This window comes from Piliocolobus tephrosceles, chromosome 11, assembly GCF_002776525.5.
Source record: "Piliocolobus tephrosceles isolate RC106 chromosome 11, ASM277652v3, whole genome shotgun sequence".
Classification (NCBI taxonomy): domain Eukaryota; kingdom Metazoa; phylum Chordata; class Mammalia; order Primates; family Cercopithecidae; genus Piliocolobus; species Piliocolobus tephrosceles.
The window spans coordinates 47,104,817-47,125,916 of NC_045444.1; the positions used below are offsets into that span (position 1 = coordinate 47,104,817).

The following is a 21,100-nucleotide window of genomic DNA, read 5'->3' on the forward strand; positions in this document are numbered from 1 at the left end:
CTCCCCAGTAGCTGGGATTACAGGCGCCCGCCACCTCGCCCGGCTAGTTTTTTGCATTTTTTAGTAGAGACGGGGTTTCACCGTGTTAGCCAGGATGGTCTCAGTCTCCTGATCTCGTGATCCGCCCGTCTTGGCCTCCCAAAGTGCTGGGATTACAGGCTTGAGCCACGGCGCCCGGCCTCTTAGTACCTATTTTATAGCATTATGGCTATCATAAGATAATATATGTAGAGATTAGAGTACACATGTCATATTAGGAGGTGTGCAATAAATGATACTTTATTCTGACGATTAACATAATTCATACTTAAAAGGATCAAGAATGGCCGGGTGTGGTGGCTCACGCTTGTAATCCCAGCACTTTGGGAGGCCAAGGCGGGCGGATCACGAGGTCAGGAGATCAAGACCATCCTGGCTAACACGGTGAAACCCTGACTCTACTAAAAATACAAAAAATTAGCTGGACGTGGTGGCAGGCGCCTGTAGTCCCAGCTACTCGGGAGGCTGAGGCAGGAGAATGGCGTGAACCCAGGAGGTGGAGCTTGCAGTGAGCTGAGATCACACCACTGTACTCCAGCCTGGGCAACAGAGCGAGACTCCATCTCAAAAAAAAAAAAAAAAAAGGATCAAGAACTAGAATATTGAAAAAATAGAATGTGAATGTTTCTGCAAATTTTGATAAGAACAAGCCTATAAATTAATCTCTAATTTGCTACATTTAAGAAGATGGTAATGACTACAAAAGAAATGAAGTCTTCCCTTCTTATATTTTGTACATGCTAATTAATCTAGGAATACTCTTCTGATTCGCCAACTTTTATTTAGCACTTACCATTTTCTAAGATATTTTCCTTGGGCATGCTGATGAAACTGAAGTGAATATATTACTTTGAAACTTGGAGGCCGGGCGCGGTGGCTCAAGCCTGTAATCCCAGCACTTTGGGAGGCCGAGACGGGCGGATCACAAGGTCAGGAGATCGAGACCATCCTGGCTAATACGGGTGAAACCCCGTCTCTACTAAAGAATACAAAAAACTAGCCGGGCGACGAGGCGGGCGCCTGTAGTCCCAGCTATCTGGGAGGCGGAGGCAGGAGAATGGCATAAACCTGGGAGGCGGAGCTTGCAGTGAGCTGAGATCCGGCCACCGCACTCCAGCCTGGGCGACAGAGCCAGACGTCGTCTCAAAAAAAAAAAAAAAAAGAAAGAAACTTGGGCCTATGAGGTGATTAATGTATTGCACTTAACCATTTTGTTTTATTCATCTGTCTGTGTTGTCTTCCCCACAAGACTGAGATGTCTTTGAGGAGAGATACCCATATCTTGGAATTTAGTGCATTGCAATAGTTTTTTCATAAATGTTTATAAAATAAAATTGAGGAATGAATTTGCACCAGTGTTCAGCCATTACCAGTTCTATTTTTTTTAGCTTTTAGCATATCCAAACAACTGCAGTTAATTTTGTGACATTTATTAATTTTTTATATGTCAGCATAGAGTCATTTATTAAATAACTGGAACGTGATTGACAAGGTCAGTTAGCCAGTTTACTTATGAACATTATCCTTGGTCAGTTTGAACCCTGTAAAATTAGAGCTAGAGTTCAAGTTGAATATGTCATTTGTCTTCTAAAAGTAGGAAAAGATATTTAGCACAGCTGTTATATTTATAAGATTATTTTTTGATCAGTATCCCACAAGTGTCAGCTAGGGCTGCGTAGTCCTAATGATAAACTGTACACACTCATGCACACCCCTTTTCTTTGTCTAGTTTTCCAGGCAAAAAGAGAAAAATAGGAAATAGAATACATAAAAAAATCTATTTCCATTCCTGACATAGCTCTGTGAGCATACCCTTCCAAGGTATTCTTGGAACACGTTTTGTTACTGTATTATCTTTTGTTTGCTTCCTGTCTTTCTCTCTTATTATCAGTTTGAAGTTTTACAACACTCTCAGATCTTGTGAGGATGCCTAAGAAAATATTACAGGTACTAATGTTCCTATACTATTTATGATAGAAACACGTGTAATAGTTTATCACATTTATTTAGCTGATATAAGGAATTGTCAGCTAGGAATGTAGAAATAATTTTACTTTTAAAATTCTAAGAGCATAAGTCGTATATAGAGGTAAGAGTTCCTATGGAGTTCTTTTAACCTGGAGCTTCTAGATTAATAATATAATCTCTGAGCTAATTTGTTATGCTTTACTACTTGCTGTGCATTTTGAATGATGTAAATGTGCTTCAAATTAGTTTGAATCCCACTGTTTGAGTAAAAATACATCATTCATTACCTATAAGAATATTATTTATTGACTCTCACTTCTTGAATGCTCTTCTTTCTGTAGTCATCTAATTATCCCTGGTCATTAGTTCAGCAGACACCTGTTGATCACTACTTTATGCCAAGAGTACATTGGCGTTATAGAGAAGAATATGATCTACTCCCTATCCTTAATGCCGTGGAAACTATGACTTTGATTGAGAGGCCTTTTCAGAGCCTATATATTTTAATTTTTAAAGATCACATTCTAGATGTGACGTTAGCCATTGTTAGTTGCGAGGATATTTCTGGACCTGGGACTTAGGTTTGTCAGGTTTAATGTCTTCTTGTCATTGTAATTTCCTGAAGAGGGTAGAAATGAAGTGGTAAATTTTCTTCAAAGTCGTAATTGATCCCTCGGTTGTGATTTTTAGGCCACTAGTAGGCTGATTAATAGATGCTTACAGTCACTTTTCACATTCCAGATAGCTTTACCATATGTAGTTTTAAATCCAAATTAAATACAAGTCAGTGGTCTATGAGTTTCTCAGTTTAGCAGGTCACAAAAAAGTATTTCATGAATTCAAAACTGAGCAGTGATAAGTAAAGACTATATTGTTAACAAGCTAGTGATTAGATTTTGTTTATAGATAATGGATATTTTTCTTTTCTTTTCCTTTTTTTCAGGAAAAATAAACATAAGTGGTAAAAATTTCTATAGCATAGTAACCAAAAGTACTTTTTTTTTTAGTTTTTCATTTCAATAGACACTTATTTTGCACTGTATTTTGTGTGCCACTTACTTTGTTATAGAATGGATATTCAGTGACGAATGAGACACAAACCTTGCTGTTGAGTAACTGAACATAGTAGTAGTACTCCTTTCTTGTTTTTGTGTCAGGACAGCTATTATAACAAACAGCTTGATGATAAAGAGTACTGGCTTTGGCAGGCTGTATAGATACAAATCATCGTGGTATCATTTAGGTTGTGTCATTTCATTTAATTGATTTAAATTCTCTACACTGCAGTTTCCTTATCCATAAATTCATAATATTAACACCTAAACTTGGTTGAGAGGATTATCAAGATAATTTCTATATAGTATTTAATTGATAAGCAAAATAAAAATACACAAAAGTGATACACAGCAAAATAATTGGCCTTTACATATTTTTCCTACTAAAATGCCTTTGCCTATTGAGAGATAGTAGTTCAGTGGATATACTTTGTATTTTTCTTTGAATGTGGTGTTATAGCACAAGCAATGTATATACATCCCTTATTCTCATCCACATGCTCTACTGCCATGCTAACATCGTTGAGCCCATCTTTGTTCTCTAGGGCCCTTTATTCCTTTGCTGTATATGGAATTGCCAACAGACAAACCAGTTGTTTTAATTTTTCCACTAGAAAGGGATCTGAAGTCACTGGTTCCATTTTATGTAGACTGAGTAGCCCCTAGATAGAATTGATATCAGATTAGTGATCCATAGGTGATAGTCTCTTGTAGCTTATTAGTAGTCCCCTGAGGAGTTCAATTTTAAGCTCACTGTTTGTCACTTATGAGTCTAGAAACACTGATCATGCAGGAGTAGTATCAAGATTCTAGGCATATTCAGTCATTTTTAAAAGAGAGATAATAACCTTCAGTGTAACTATACGCTTTCTTATGGTAATCAGGAATTTCCCTAAGGAAATACATCTTAAAGTGTCACTCTCTAATTTCCTATTTTTTTTTTTTTAATACTTCAGGTGTCTCCTGAAGCAAAATTTATAGTTATAACTTGATTTTTAGGGTAACTTTTTTCCAATTTTAACACTCTTCATGATACCAGTAGTCTGCTTTGTTAACTGTATCAGTTTGGGTCCTCTGTGGATCAGATGCCAAAATGAAATTAGACATGCAAGAGATTTATTGGGGGAGACACCCATGTTGGAGAAAGGGGAGAGCCTTCAGACAGCGGTGAAGGTTTGACCCTGCAAAAGGAGAAAGTGAAGGTAGATTGGGTAGAAGAGCCACAGACTGTAGCTAGTGCTCAGAAAATTTCAGCCAGGCTGCTGGGGAGTCCTTGAGCCAAAATTAGCCTTTACAGGAATCCCTTATTTGGCAGGAATGACTAGGTTCTAGTACCACTGCTGTGTTCAGTTGTTGGCTGGGAGCTGTCCAGGAGAAGTATGACCTGGTGTGAATGCCCAGTGGATCCACAGGTGTAAAAGCTGGAGGTTGTGAGTCAGTCATGCACTCCACAGCAGGTTCTGTTGAAAGATCTGGGCTGGGCAACTCCATCACTGCCACAGTTAGTAACAGTGAAAACTATAGTGGCAGAAACACATATATTATTTTATTACCAAGTCTATGAGGCATCGTCATTCATGAGCAAATGGAGAAATTGAAGGGTTAAATAACTTGTTTGAGGTCCCTTAGCTAGTAAGTGATAGACCCAGAATTCTAACTTAGGCAGGATTGACTCCAGAGTGCCTCAAGCATTTAAACCTCTACACCATACTGACTACATGCATATGTTGAAAAAATTCTGTGAAACTTTATTTTTATTATAACTTAAGTAAATTCTTTTCCCAGTGTTTCATGAATCTAAAAATGTCTAATTACCTTTTACCATACTAGTTTCTAAAGATCGATTTGTTTTCATTAAAGCATATATGTTCAAAACTTGTGGATTTACTCTTTGAATTTTGATGCATGTCTTCACTTGTCAAAAAAAGTAAATTATGCAAGTTACACCCCATCCCCCTTTTCTCCCAATATACTGAAGTTGTACTACAGATCTCTAGCTACAGTAAGCAATTCTCCGAGGATGAAGAAAGAAAATGTACATACACATAGGAATTTCTTTTCCAGAGCTAAAATTGACATTTTATAAATAATTTCCGTGTTGCAAACTTGAGACTAAGAAATCACAGCAATTCAGTGATATGCATTTGGCATGAGTCAGTTTTAGTTCTTAGTGCTTTTCATTGGAAATGGCATAAAAAGTAAGATTTCTCTGAATTTTTTATGCTGTGGGCTTACAAGAGACATAAGATGTTTTTCTCTTATAGATGTCTGGCAGTGCATGGCAGCAGAAGTAACGAAATGGTCACAAACCCCAGCAGTACTTCCCAGGTCACATGCACTCTTAATTTTTAAAGAATCTAGAAACAACCTAAGCAGTTGATAACAGGTCATTTCTAGGTGATAAAGAGTATTTGATGTGGGTTGCCTTTCTTTCCACACCTTTCATTTTTATAATCATTTAGAGATTTACTTTACATAGTGATGGTTTTATGTTTTAAAATATGTAATCTAGTAACTGAATTTTTACTTTTCTTCTTTTTAGTGTTTGACATTGATTTTGAGGTCTTAAAATTTTTTTCAAGTTTTTAAAAATTATTTTAGTTCATCACATATATACAAGTTACAGTTCATCTATATGTGATGAACTAATTTTTATTATATATAATATATATGCATACATATATAATATATATTATATATATAGTGAGCTGACCTGAGGTTATGGAAGATTCTGATTGTTTCATTTTTAAGCTCAAGAAAATGAATGCATTATAAATTCTTAAAACATTAGTTCTACTCTGTGTAAATACCCATAATCATTGACTGTGATATGAGTACAACTGGACCAAAGGCAACTACTGAAAAGAGAGCGAGAGAAAAAAAAATTACAGCTACTGCCAGAAGTGTTTGTGTATTTTTCTTTAAAGCACCTTTGTATGAAACTAATTTGAAGAGCTTTGCTTAAAAATAGCTTCCTTTGGATGTAAAAATTGGGAACTGTAGATTGGGGCTTTAGAAATTTAGTCTAGTCTTTCAGTGACCTAGCAGTTGATGTGAAAACATGAATTTTAAAATAAATAGCATATTGGATGAACTGTATTCTACTCATGAAAGAAGCCAAAAAATTATGGATTAGACTGAATTTTAAGTCATAAACCAGATTCGTCATTAAAATGAAATGATAGATCCTTGACCCTTGGGCATGCTTGGAATAAATATGGAACTCAGTATTGTTTTTAAAACTATTTTGCTTTTATAGTCTAAGACAGATGTACAAAAAACATGCAGTTTTTATTTTGTATTGGCAGCTTCCAAATATTTAGTATCTATTTCCAAGAGTTGCAATTAGTAAAGCAACCATGGTACTGAAATCTGCACATCCCACAAGCTAATTATATTTGCAAGGTCAGAGTGAATACATATTTTCAGAAAAATAAAGGGTTATATAAATATGTGTCTTCTACTTGGCTGTTATATCACAGTTTGTTGATCTGGAGTATAATGTGTACAATTCACAAATTTGTCTGATAACAGAAAGTGGTGTGTGATTGTGTTTATTTTACTAACCAGTATATTCACAGCAATCACTTCCAAATATCTCTCCAGTAAAGATGTGTTAATTACAAAACAGACAAGGTCTTCTATTATATTAAAGCTACTAACAAGAAGACAGCAGGAATCACACATGTAAATAGCATCATCAACCCCTATTTTAGTCCTCTGTTTTGATCTGTGAGTTGCGCATAGACCAAAGGTGCTATTAAAGACTGAGTGTATGAAATAGGCAGCATTATATGAACAAAATTTATTCAACAAGAAAACAGACCTTTAACATGAATTTAACAAGCCTGAGAAATTATAAACTATCATATGCTGCAGATTCATGCAGTGATAATAAACAAAAAAGGAAAGTAAGAGGTTTCCCTAAGCTAGCCAAACTGCTAATGGTTTTGTTATAAGCTGTCTACTGTTGCAGTGACCTCTGAAAAGTCTCAAGGCACTTGTACCAGAAAAAATTAAATGGTCAGGCTGGTGAATAGAGACTCAATGTGGTGTGTAGGCCTTCAGTATGGAAAGGAATTTTTCAAAGTCTAGCATCATATTACTGAAAATATTCTTCATACTTTACTCAGAGGTTTTTGTTATTATATATTAAGGAGATACTTTTTGTGTAAAGTTTTTTGGTTAAATTACTGCTTTAGTTTATAAGATACAAACTGAACTAATTTAATGTCTATATACTTCAAAATGAACTGTTTAGAAAATTCAGAGAGCTCAAAAAAATGGATTATTTCCCCTACCCACCCATACCTTAATTAATTCTTGGGGGTTCTTTGTTCAGTGTGTTGTATCTAAGATTTCTGTTCTTAACCATGGAGTGATCATTTTGCTGTCATTCTGTTGCATCATGCTGTAAATACACAAACATAGAGAAATGCTTTCAGCTTATACACACCATCGAGTGCTCACTAGGGCTTTTTTTTTTTTTTTTTTTTTTTAAATCTTACTGTGGCATAATTAACACCTTCTTCACCCGTTGCTCATTAGTGCACTGGACATTAATGAGTCTATTTTGATAGGTTGCTTTCAAGGATAAATCCACTTATTTTCACAGTGCAAAAAGCAATGATAAAATTATACAAAAATTAAAATGTAGACTATATTGCCATGTTTATATTTTATTGCATACTAAATCTAATTTTGGTCTGCAGGTTGTTGAACATGTTAGTTTCCTTAAGACAGTTGCTATAGTGATGGCAGCAAATTCCTTTAATCTTAGTGTAAAGTAGTCATTTTCCATAGGCCATCATTGATATTCAGGAATTGTCAATGAAAGCATGTCATTTTATTAAGTTCTTGAATTTTTCTCTTAATTTCTTAAGAAAATTTTAAAAATTTGTTTTTAACAGATAATGATACCTACTTAACTGGTATTTTCATTTCCTTTTTATGAAGTTTCACACCTGCTTATAATATTTCAGAGAAATAATACAGACTTCTACAAGTAAAATAGCTGTCTGCTGTTTTAGTTTGAAAGCATTCACTATAAAAAAGTATACAGGAATTTTGTTGTGCTATATAATGAAATTTTCATAGTTTTGTAGCAGCTTTTTCTCCCCCTCATAAATGATTTTACTGAAATCTTGAAATGGACCAAAATGATGCTTTGCTCTTAAATATTTACCATTAATGGTTAGGGTGGCAATTCTTAATTTTGTGTTTAAGTTATATATCTATCTTTGAAAATGGTCACCTTCTTCCTCCTTTGCCAACATTTTAACTTTATCTAATTTAGTATGAGTGTGAGAAAATTTTACTTCTATATTTTTAACAATTGTTTGAAGTTATTTATGATTACATCTGATTAAAATATGTCTGATATTAGTACTTGTGTTTATTGCTTTTTTAAAAAAGAATATGTTTAGAAAAAAATTTTAAGTATAAGCAATGTAGGCCGTATTTATTTATATATAAACATGAAAGTTAAGTGTGGATTGAGGTTATTGTATAAAAAGAAAAAAGTTTTCACAAACCATTAAATCATTCATGTTCTTGGGATACTTGGCTTTATTTTGATGCAAAAGGAATGAATCTTTGGGAAAATATCAACTGTTTAAAATAAAAGTAAAATTCAGAGTTGATATTGTAGGCCAAATGAGTAGACAGAAACTTGGATTGATTCACTTGTCATCATGTTTTAGTCTAGGTTTGTATTTTTTGTTACTGTCTTTGGACCCATCATAGCAATCTTCTACAAAGGGTGATTTCTTTCTTTAAATCTTGTTCTTTAGCATACAGCATGCAGTAATACTTATTACAAACAGAATTTTCAGACTTGATTAGATTTGGTTGGCTTAACTATTTTTAATCTCTTAATATCCTCAAGTAATAATTGTACAAATAAGAACAAATCTAGTTGACACAGCTTTTAAAACATTGATTGTTCAGCACTTCTAAAGGCAAAATATAGAAATACTCTGTTACTATACTATCTTGCTTTAAGATTGTTTTATGTGATAAATCTATTGAGTTAAATTCCCTTAAAGTGGCAAGCTGTCTTAAAGTCACGTGACTTTGCATAAAACTTTACAGTGTTGAAAAGCTTTAGCAAGTATGTGATTCTTGTCAATCTCTTTATGTGTAAGAGCTAACAGATGTTATTGTATCATAGAAGAATTTGAAGTATTTCTGTACACACAAAAAGAATATACCTATTGTAATTTCTTTACCATGAATTTAGGACCTTATCATTCCATACCATGTTCTTGGCTTAAAGCATGGATGACCTTGGTTTTCTTATATTGTGCCTTCTATACTTGACAGTGGCTTGGACATTTAAGGCCATCAGACAAGGTATAAGTCTTTCATAGTCACAAGAAGTAAAAGGTATCTGACTAGAAGAGAATACGTGGGCAAGTGCCTTGCTGGCTGTAATTTTGTTGTCATTTCAAGTACTGTGGTGGTGTAATTGATGTGACAGGGCTGGGCTTTAGATGTGGTCCCTTAACTTGTGCTCACTTTCAGTTTTAGTTTCTCTGTCATTCATTTTGATTAGGTAAAATTTAGGTGACAAACATATGCACATCAGTGAAGGCTGTTTGGTGTAAGTTTAGTAATGACATATTTCAATAATAAAGATGCAAAGTTGATTTTTTTCTTTACTGTTTCATGAAAATTGCAATAATTGGTGTCACCTTACATTACAAGATAGAGGGTGGTGTGCTGATGGCACAGTCAGCAGGAGGTTCTTTTTTATTAATATTATAATTAAATGATTTTCTGGATATAGTCCAGAAACAGATGCACGTTGATCATGCCTTGTCCACTGTTGCTTGGCATTATCACTTGCTTTTAAAAAAAGAATTGACTTGACACCTTGTTTTTACAGGTTGTTATTGATGCCTTCAGACTGATCAATGCTAATATGATGGTCTTAGGACATGAACCAAGACAAACAACTTCAAATCTGGGTCACTTAAACAAGCCATCTATCCAGGTATTGCCTATATTTGATAATGTGTTAAAACTCTGTTTTACATGTTAAAAGCCTGCTATAAGTAGTCTTTTTAAGTTCTAATTCTTAGTATTTTAATTTGCTTGCAAATTAATTTTTCTTTTGTTTTAAAAGAGAATTGTGGAAATATTGTAAAAGTTAGATTTGCTCATATGTGAGTCAATTTTTAATGGGGTCTTTAAATTTTCCTATCATATTTGAGGACACCCTTTTTGGGAGCATAGTAGATCTTTTATCTTGAAAGCATTCTGGCTTTGCATGGTTAACATTATAGAGAAGGACCAATAGAGTTTCAGGTGAAGGACATAACTATTATCATTGCTTGATTAGTAGCTATTTTTCATAGCAGAAAACAATGGAGAAATTGCTGTATATTTTAAGATATCCCTAGAAATAATTCTTAAATATACTTAAAATTTTCTTTTTTAAAAAACCCACCTTTAAAATAAACCCTATAAAAGACCTCCATGTGTTACTTGTAATGAGAGTTTATATCTTGTTTTTTATTGTGATAATCAGTTACCATTAATTGCAGTTACCGGTATTCAGACACTTAATATCCTCTTGAGTGACTGTTTTCTTTGTATCATTCACATGCCATGGTGTTTTTATACAAATCTGTATTGTCTGCAAAAATTATTTTAAATGTGTTTTTAAATGCACCACAGTCTGTGTCTGTCTAGTTAATGACTTCTCTAAAGATTAATTAAATGGGCAGAAATACCACGTTTGGTTAAGTAGAATACATAAAACAAAGACATTTTAGTAGTTATTGCTGCTCCCTTCTGAAACCTTGCTCTGTCATGAGGTTGTCTTTGGGGAGTTATGGCTTTGACAGTTAACCATGGTTAAAACTTGGTTACACTGTGATAACTTTATACTTTTAAATGCTTAATTTTGCGGCAGTCACTCATCCAAAATCTTCATCAGAGTGAAGTGTTTTGTTTTAAAGGATTGAGGTGTGATTTGAAAAAAAAAAAAAAAATGCAGGTCAAGGAAAACTGCAAAGTATAATGAGTATGAAATAAGCTACCAATGGTTTTGACTGGGTACAGACAAGCCCGTACTTGCATGTTCCAAGAGAATATATTATTGGACCTGTTTAGCCTGTGATAATGACCTTTTTTATAAACTCCAGTAGCATCATACTGCTTCATTATTTTTTGCAAAAGGTTAAGTAGCATCTCACAAGCCAAGATCATTGTGATTACTACATGGTATGTTTCTGCCAGAAGTTTTTACTAATTGCAACTCACTCACCACCTGTTGCAGATTTCTTTTTTAAAATTAAAGCACTGCTTTTTAACCTTAAAAATCGACTGTAATCAATATTAATAATGTGTTTTTTTATACCAGTCCAGTTTGTATTTTTTAATCTTACTTTACAGCCTGTAATTTAAAGTGCACCTTATAAAGCAGGTTCCAAACCTGTGTTAAACAACATGTGTATGTAACAACTACAGCATCATTATTTTTCCTTTCATTTTAGTTTGTTTTGCCTTCCAATTAGAACTTCTAAATATATTTATTTCACAGTTTATATAGCGCCCATCAGAATGACATCTATCTGGGTGCTCTACAGTTTTAAGACAATTTCAATATTAAAACACACAAATGGGACCAAGCCAACAAGTCACAGAACAAAGCCACACCTTAATGTACTTTCTTATTTTTCTAAGACAAGCTAGAAAACAACCCAGAAGAGCCTGAAGGGAATGGTAATATCTGTAATGAATTTTACTTTATGTTAGCAGAATCTTTAACTCTGGGATCAGAAGCCTTTCAGAAATGCCGTGCCTTTTATTTTGAAGGGGAAGTTAGCTGGTGTTAAGAGGGGCCTTGCTCTTAAACCAGCTTTCAAGTAGTAGGGATAAAAGTCTGATAACAACCATCAGCTCACATGCTGGTGGTCACTAATGATTTTCTAACAGATTTTTTTTTTTTTACTATTATACTTAAAGTAGTAGAGAAAAATTATGATTCATTGTAGACTGCTATTTAATAATTTGAGAAAAGTTCAAATATGTTAAGTAAGAAAAAGATTATACAGCAGAATATATCAGTTCTCCATTCTGCAAGCGTGTATTTTATAGATGGTGCCTGTATATTTTATACCAGGATATTAGCATTGATTACCTTTGGATGGTAGAATTGTGAGTTTTTTTGTCTTTCCTTGCCCATATTTCTTAAATTTTTGTTCAGTGAAACATACATTGCTCTTAGAAAATGTTATTTTTAAAGTACTAATTGACAGTGTTGAAATAAGCTAAGAGACAAAGGTTATTTTCACTTTCATGTTGTATATAATAGAAGCCACTAATAATCTTCATAGAGAGGAGAAAGTATAATGTCTGTACTCTCGGCTTTTGTATTAATATATGGTAATGTATATTATTTTAAATTTGGAACATTTGTCTGTTACTGTCAAATGTTTAGAATTGAGAGTTAACAAGCATTTATTTTAGTGACTAAATTTTTAAAACTATTCCATTATAAACTGTTCAGTGACATTTTGGATTCTTAAGTGTCACAGTAAATTTGAAGATTGGTAGTCAGTCTAATGGAAATTTAGTAAATATTGATGCATAGATGCATGTGCTAAGGCTAAGAGCCTCTAAGTATATTGTTGAGTACAGTTGCATTGTTTAATAGAGTTAAGCTATTTGGAAAACATTGTATCAGTAATTACTGAACATATAAGTTATAAAACAATTGCACTAGAAAGTAGCCATTGTAATCATTTCGTACATGAGGAAACCTGAGGCCCATAAAGGTGAGTTGCCCAGGTTGCCCAGTGAGGTAATGTAGGAACTAGTACTCATAACCAGATTGCTTCATTCTTTTATATTATTGTTGAAAATTTAATTAATTAATTTTGGCATAGATAATATATATACAGTTAAAAAAAATTTAAAGTACAAAGTCATTTAGCAAAAACTCTCCCTTCCTCTTTCGCCTTCTGCAACTCAGTTCTCCACTCTAGAGGGAACCACAAAACACATTTTGTTTCTTTTCACTTATTCTATTTATATTCAGAAAGCTTCATTTTAGAACGTGATTTAAAGGATATCAGTTACCACCGTATTTTCAGTTTATCAATATAAAATAAAGGCAAACAAATTTGTCTTTAGATCCGAGCACACCTTTTTAAGGAGCATGAAAACTTTAAAAACTTATCAGGAAGCCATGAATAGCTCATATATAATTTGTAAACTGTGTGTTTTATAATGCGCCTGCTTTTCCACAGCAGTGAGTGCATAGAGGTAAAATCATAAGTCAGTTGGCCGTGTGTAGTTCTACACGAAACTAAAAAGGACATGGCTGGTTGACTTATGATTTGGGAGGAAGGCACTGGGGGCACCACAGCAGGTGAGTGAGTGAAATTGAAAGACTACTTGAGGATATCATTTGATTTAAACTTACCATTGTTTTGTTATTGTTATACCTGCTGATCTTTCTTGCTGTCTGTGTTAGTTTTATTGCTTTTATCTAAAAAATTGATTTTCAAGTAATAGGGATAAAAGTCTGATAACAACCATCGGCTCACATGCTGGTGGTCACTATCAGGAACCCATGAGTCACTATCATGAACCATGACTATCAAAATGGGACTATCTGATTTTGATAGTCTCAAAAATATAGGGCCTAGTATCTGTGGGTCCATTAACTGGCTTCTGTATGTATTGGTTATAGCAGTTACTAGCTTTATGACCACCATGTAGGGTTGTGCAATTAATGAGTGCATTGCGCAAACGTGCTTGGATGAGGGAGCTTCCAGCTCAAGCTCCACTGACTGCAGCCAGACTATGTCTGCTTAGAGGACTGAGCACCTTTTTCTAATTCTCTACCAGGATGATTCATCTCCTAATGTACACAAATAGCACAGATTAAAGGAAGCCCTGATCACTTCTACTTTTTGATCTGTACAGAATAGCATTTTTATGCACTAAAATTTAATTCATTGCTCCTGATGATTATTGAAATGAATAAGGATTTAATATATACTCTTGGTACTTTACAATCAGTCACTACTTCCTATGGAATTTCATAGCTCACTTTTATAAAAGACATTGGTGATAAGAATCTATTGTTAAAGTACTCATCTAAAATATTTTCATACTCATTGGAGTGATTTTTGCTAGCAAAGCTTAAAAATTAACATAATGCTTTGTTTCATCCTGATCCTTAAAGTACATAGACTTAATCCAAGAATTTCCTGACATGTATTGTAGCATAGTATGTTAGAAAGAACATAGGCTATGGAATAAGAATGACCTAGGTTCAGATCCCTATCTAGCCTTTTACTAGCTATAAACTTGGACAAATTAATATTTGTGTCTTATTTTCTTTCTTTTTTGTTGTTTTTGTTTTTTATAGAGATGGGGTCTTGCTATGTTGTCCAGGCTGGTCTTGAACTCTTGGGCTTAAGTGATCCAGTGCTGGATTACAGGCTTGAGCCACTGAGCCTGACCCTGCATTTTATTTTCATCTGTCAGAATACAAATTGAATTGCCCTACCTTACAGTACTGTGAAGATTAGAAGATTTAATGTGTAAAGCAGACACTAGCTGCTCATTAAATGTTCTCTTTCTTACCCCTTCTTCCTCTACCTCGGTGACATCTTTAGACCTACATTGTAGAAGTCCATTAGTTAGAGAAGTGGTGATTATTTTGGTTAGCTTTTGTCTTTAGATTCCTGAGGGTTAACTCCAAAGTCCTTTTTGTTTTTATACTTGTTAAAAATATCCCTAAAGGTGTATTTCTGTACTTTCATGTTTCTCTAGGCTGTCAGAGGGTCCTTTAGGTACACCACAATACTGTTGAACCTCATTTGAACACTTGATGTTGTTAGAGTTAGATATGGGGGCAGTTGTGAATTGATTTCAGGACGTCCAGGATTATTGTTTCTTAATAAAGCCATGCCGTTAGCTTAAGATTTTATTATGATTGGACTGTTCACCTTGGAAATAGAGGGAAGTGGAAAAAATTCTGGTTAGTGAGACTGCATGTCACTGGATAAAAGCATTAGCTAGACAGACCCAGTAAAGACCAAAATGCACATTGTTAATTTGGGGACATGCATAACATAATTATTTGAATCAATCATAACTGAATGAGGAAAAGGGGAACTCCAGATTAATGTGGGTAAAGAAACAGTTGTGTTATTGTAGCTTTTTAGGCTTTTCATTTGAAATACCCATGAGCCCCCTGGATATCATAAAGTTAGATTTAATAAATTATGAATGATTTATAAACTTAGCTTACGATAAGATCAAACCTTATCTCTGACTGAGCAAGGCTACTGAAACTGCTTAATTTGTGCTCCTCCATATCATGCTTTGAAGAATGTGTAACCCATTCCTCTAAACCTTAGGTTTAAACTTGTAGCTAAGAAAAATACTTTAATTTTGTCTTAATTTACTTAAAATAAAATGCCTTTATTAGAGGATGGTACAGGTATTATGTAAGAATATCAACAGTTTCAAACATTTTTATTAGGTGAAAAACAGTAATTTGTCCTTTTAAAAATCGTTTATCTATCTAGGCATTAATTCATGGACTAAACAGACATTATTACTCCATTACTATTAACTATCGGAAAAATGAACTGGAACAGAAGGTAAGTTTAAATTTTTATCTTATAGGAGGAAAAATGTCTTTTTCAAACCATTTAAACTATTACCTGGAATGTGATTTAAATTTGAATTTTTGACCTCTTTCAGTGTTTCCAAATATTACTCCATTATTGATGAATTGCAGCACAAAATAAAGGAATATTTTATTGGACTATTTAAAGACACATTTTACCTTATTGGTAGGTGCTGAAGTGGGAGAGGAAGTAGGAAATAAATCAAACACTCTACTTTGGTTTTATGATAAATCATAAAAATATTTCTTTTAGTTCTGTGATTTTCTGATTAACTTATCTTCTTCAAGAAAAAGGCCTTTTATAATTAAATTAGTAAATATATTGCTCTATAAATTTTAGAGGAATGACTTAAATTGCAGTTGTGTCATGCTTTTTGTTTGTTTGTTTGTTTTAAGAGAGAGGGTCTTGTTCTGTCTCCCAGACTTCAGTGCAGTGGTGTGATCACGGCACGCTGCAGCCTCAAACTTTCAGCTTCAAGGGACCCTCACTCTGCAGCCTCCCGAGTAGCTGGGACTATCGGCATGCACCACCACACCTGGCTGTTTTTTGGGTGATGGGTGGGAGGTAGAAACGGACTCTTGCTTTGTTGCTCAGGTGGGTCTTGAACTCCTGTGCTCAAGTGATCCTCTCACCTCAGCCTTCTAAAGTGCTGGGATCATTAGCATGAGCCATTGCACCCAGCCTAGTGCTTTTAGAAAACATACCATGTTTACTCTAAGGAAAACTAAAAGTGAGTCAGAGAAACAGTTATAGGGTTTTCAGATAATTTGTACTAGATTCTTATCCCATTTTATACCAGTTTTCAAGTTCGATTAGTTTTTAACATTACCTGACATTTTGATGAATTAGCATTCTCATTTGTTTCTACTATTTTAGGATTATTTCTAGTACAGTTTTTCTCTCAACTAATGCCAAGTATTTAACTCTGCCTGTTGTTTTTTGATATTACAATCTGAACCACTTTCCCCCTCTTTACTATTACAATTAGTCATCCACCTAATTAGTTTCTTGTATTTCTCTCTGAGAAAGTTAAAAGCATTTTTTAAAAGAACACTGAGTTTACTGTTGATTGATAGCCAGTAAGTTTTGGTTAGTGAGACCACTCTCAAGTCTGAAAGTGATAAGTAATCAGTAGCAAATAAGATCATTCTATCTAGCCCAAACTGTTTCTCGTCAAGGTGTCTTAGACGGGGATTCTGGTACATGGCAAGTGGCGGATGGAGTGAGCTGGGCTCTCCACGCTTATCCCCTCTTTCAACCAGATCATGTCCATTTTTAATCTAATCTATATACTGGGGGGGAGGATATGCAATATAAGATTTTCTTTGAAATAAGAATTCTAATTTTTTTTTTTAAGTTTGATAAACTAGAGTTTTAAAAGGTGAAATCCACTTATAAACTCATCTGAAGGGCCCAGTGCTTGAGCATGTAATGAGTGAGGGGAGTGGGGGACTAATTCCGCCTTGGCCTGAGGGGATCCTATAAAGCTGTCTTCTAATTCCTGCCTGTGTACCACAGTTTACTTCTGCTGTGATAGATTTAGTTGATTAAGTATATTTTTAACTAATTTTTAATTTTACATGGAATGAGTACAGGCTGTGAAAAATGGCACCACTCAGTTACAAACAAAATTCATTCAGAATATAAATATTTTATCAGACTGCTATCTGACACCCATCTATTCGGAAATGTCTAGCTAATTACATCAATTTTTTCTTTCTCTTTTTTTGGGGAGTATCTCATAAACTTAGCCATTTTCCTTGGCATAAACAGCAAATGTATAAGCACTTACATAAATTACTTAATGTTATGTTTATGTTCTTAATAGCTCAGTTTAGCTGTTAAACTGCCTTCTTGGTAACAAAAGCTCTGCCTTTACTCTTATCCAGACAACTTGTATATTTAACCCCAAGCCTTACTTGAGGGTCACAAGGGAATCCTTGTCCAGGTATGATAGGAATATCCTGCTGCTCCTTGGGAACTGTGTTTGTTTGCTTTTGAAGTGGTAGGGAAATCTTAAGTCTCAACACTTAATTATAGGTGACTATATAGCATAGGTAGTTGTAACAGCATCCACATTTCCCAAACATGTATTTTCTAGAACGGTATCAGTGGAGAAGCTAGGAAGCAATCAAAGAAACTGAAATCATCTGTGGAGGGTTTGCCTAATTTTTTTTGGCATACTCTCTTTGCCCCTGGAGCCATAGTAAGAAAATGGGAGAATTAGTGCCTTTTGGAACCAAAGGAAGGGAATGGAGGAGTTTTGTATCTTGAAAAGCCTTGTAGGTGATTTTGACAGGCAGCTTATTTTCCAATATACGATAAAATTTGTACCACAAATAGCTGTAAACTTCTAAGCAAGTAGGATAATTTTTCTAAACTAAACCCCCATATATCTTCAAGTATATCTTCAGATTCTCATGGGTCAGGGATCTCATTTAAAGTATAACAGTTCTATTGACAAAACAGTCATTTTATAGCCATCATTTTTTTTCTTTTACTTTTCACAGTTTTGTGAATCATCCAAAGGGGAAAGCTTATTTAATGACAGTCCTCAATTGAAGAAAATTTGTAGGGTAGGACTTTAAGAAAAACTGTCTTAAAATATAAACTTGAAAACTTAAAAACTTCTAAGAATAAGTACTCAGAATTGTAAGTCCAATTTGAGAAATGTTGAACTAAGGTGTTTAGTTTCATGATCACTAATATAGGGTCCAACCCCAATTTGCTGGTGTGATTGCACACGAGATGTTTTTTTTTTTTTGGAGTCTCACTCACTCTGTCACCCAGGCTGGAGTGTAGTGGCGTGATCTCAGCTCACTGCAACCTCTGTCTCCCGGGTCCAAGTGATTCTTCTGCCTCAGCCTCCCAAGTAGCTGAGATTACAGGCGTGTGCCACCACACCCAGCTAATTTTTGTGTTTTTAGTAGTGACGGGCTTTCACCATTTTTTGTTTTGTTTTGTTTTGTTTTAGAGGTATGAAGTGGGAGATCAGCAGTCTCATAGCCTTCAGAGCTGAGAGCCATGAACAGAGATTTGCCCACGTATTTATTAACAGCAAGCCAGTCATTAGCATTGTTTCTACAGATGTTCGATTAACTAAAAGTATCCCTTATAGGAAATGAAGGGATGGGCTAAAATAAAGGGATGGGCTTGGCTAGTTTTCTGCAGCAGGAGCATGTCCTTAAGGCACAGATGGCTCATGCTGTTGTTTGTGGTTCAAGAACGCCTTTATTATTATTATTATTATTATTATTATTACTATTATTATTATTATACTTTAAGTTCTAGGGCACATGTGCACAACGTGCAGGTTTGTTACATTTGTATACATGTGCCATGTTGGTGTGCTGCACCCATTAACTCGTCATTTACATTAGGTATATCTCCTAATGCTATCCTTTCCCCCTTCCCCCTCCCCACAATAGGACCTGGTGTGGGGCTTTCACCATTTTAAACAGGCTGGTCTTGAATTCCTGACCTCAATTGATTCGCCCGCCTTGACTTCCTAAAGTGCTGGGATTACAGGCATGAGCCACTGTGACCAGCCTAGATAAATCTTTTATTCTCAGCTTCATGGCTTTTCATCCTGACAATAAGGAAGTTATAGATGGAATACCAGAATGTGAAGGAAACTTTGAGATTACCTAATATAAGCTCTTAATTCACAGATCTCTAAACAGAGGATCAGAAAGATTGACACAAGGTCACTCAGTAAATGGGGCATTTATCTCGTTATCTTGGCATTGGAAAGCTAGGCTATATGAAAAATTAGAGATACTTTGTGTAATATTAATATGAGTGTCATTCATTCATCAGATGTTTATTGAGCTATTATTAGGTATTGTTCTAGAATATAGACCCTAGTGGTCTTGAAATGAATAGGGCAAAGTCCCTGCCTTCTTGATTTCCCTTTAGTGGGAGAAAAATGCAGTAAACAAGTAAACAAAAATTTCAGGTCTTTGTAAGCGTTACACAAGTAATACAGCAGGTTAAGGGAAGAGAGATTTTTTTGTTTAAGGTAGTGTAGTGCGACTATTTTAGGTATAGTGTTGTTAGGGAAGACATCTATCTGTAAGGAAGAGAGGAAGGCAAGTTATGCAAAGATGAGAATAGCCTTCTAGGTAGAAGGACAGCAAATGCAAAGGCCTTGGTGTTGGGAGTACTCCTTAAGTTTTATTAATATAAATATAGGAGCATTCTAATTGGAGTTTATTTGAATTAATAAAGTTAAATTTAAACCATTAAGTCAAAAAAAAATTTTTTTTTCTCTAAACAATGAAGGGGGTATCCTCAAGGCAGAAAAATAATTACTTTTTCTTTATTTTTTAGATGTTGCTAAATTTGCATAAGAAGAGTTGGATGGAAGGTTTGACACTTCAGGACTACAGTGAACACTGTAAACACAATGAATCAGTGGTAAAAGAGATGTTGGAATTAGCCAAGAATTACAATAAGGTAAAAGTTACTTCCACCATTTGTTCTTTATAATCTTTGGAATACATATGATTAGATGCCAAGCATTTTATAAGTAATTAAAAATAGAGAAGCCTTTTTTGTAAATAAAATAGTAAATATTTGCTTTGCAGTTCCTCTGGTCTGCAGCTACTCACCCTTGCCTTTGTAATGCAAAGGCAGCCTTACACAATATGTAAAGGAATGAATGTGTTTGGGTTCTATTAAAACAAGCAGCTAGCCAGATTTGTCCCATGGGCTATAGTTTTTCAACTCCTGTTGCAGACCATGTAATACAGTTGCATATTTGAAATCTCTTCATTATTTAAGGTATGTTTCTCTTGAAGGGGACAGGGAGTAAGGGGATATAGATAACGATTAACAGCACTTACTACTTGCTGTGTATAATTTATATTATGAACGTTTCTATTTTTCATTTAATAATTATTTATTAACAATCTAATGTGCCAGGCATATCATACATGTATACATATAGATTGCAACTCATTAATGGGTTGAAAACCTGCAATCTGAAAATACACATTTATACATTATGCAGTGTTACATTAACAAATATTTATTGAACATCTCTTATACAAGTTATAGTAAAAAAATGAATCCTAGCTTTATTTATAGGAAAACAGGAACAGTTAGACAAGCTTCTAAATAATCAGCGCATTAGTTAAAAATCATTCTGTACCATAACACCTTCATATTCAGATTGTCCACAGACCAGCTATATCAGCATCACCTAGGATCTTGTTAGAAATGCAGACTTTCAGACCTACTGGCTCAAAATCTGCACTTTAACAAGTTCTCCAGAAGATATGTATACCCTTGAAATTAGACATTAGGAAATACTACCATAGAGAAGGCCATGGGAAGCCCTGTAGGAGTTCAGAGGCTCTGACTTCGAAG

General features: G+C 34.5%; 1 protein-coding gene across 2 annotated transcripts in view; it reads left to right on the forward strand.

The window, feature by feature from the left end:
* Positions 1 to 21,100, forward strand: part of PSMD14 (proteasome 26S subunit, non-ATPase 14) — a 109,313-nt gene that overhangs the window by 72,455 nt on the left and 15,758 nt on the right. For both annotated transcript variants that reach the window (XM_023217357.1, XM_023217358.2), the window contains 3 exons: positions 9,952 to 10,059; positions 15,623 to 15,697; positions 20,060 to 20,185. In XM_023217357.1, coding sequence (XP_023073125.1) covers positions 9,952 to 10,059; positions 15,623 to 15,697; positions 20,060 to 20,185 — 309 coding nt within the window. The remainder of the gene's footprint in view (positions 1 to 9,951; positions 10,060 to 15,622; positions 15,698 to 20,059; positions 20,186 to 21,100) is intronic.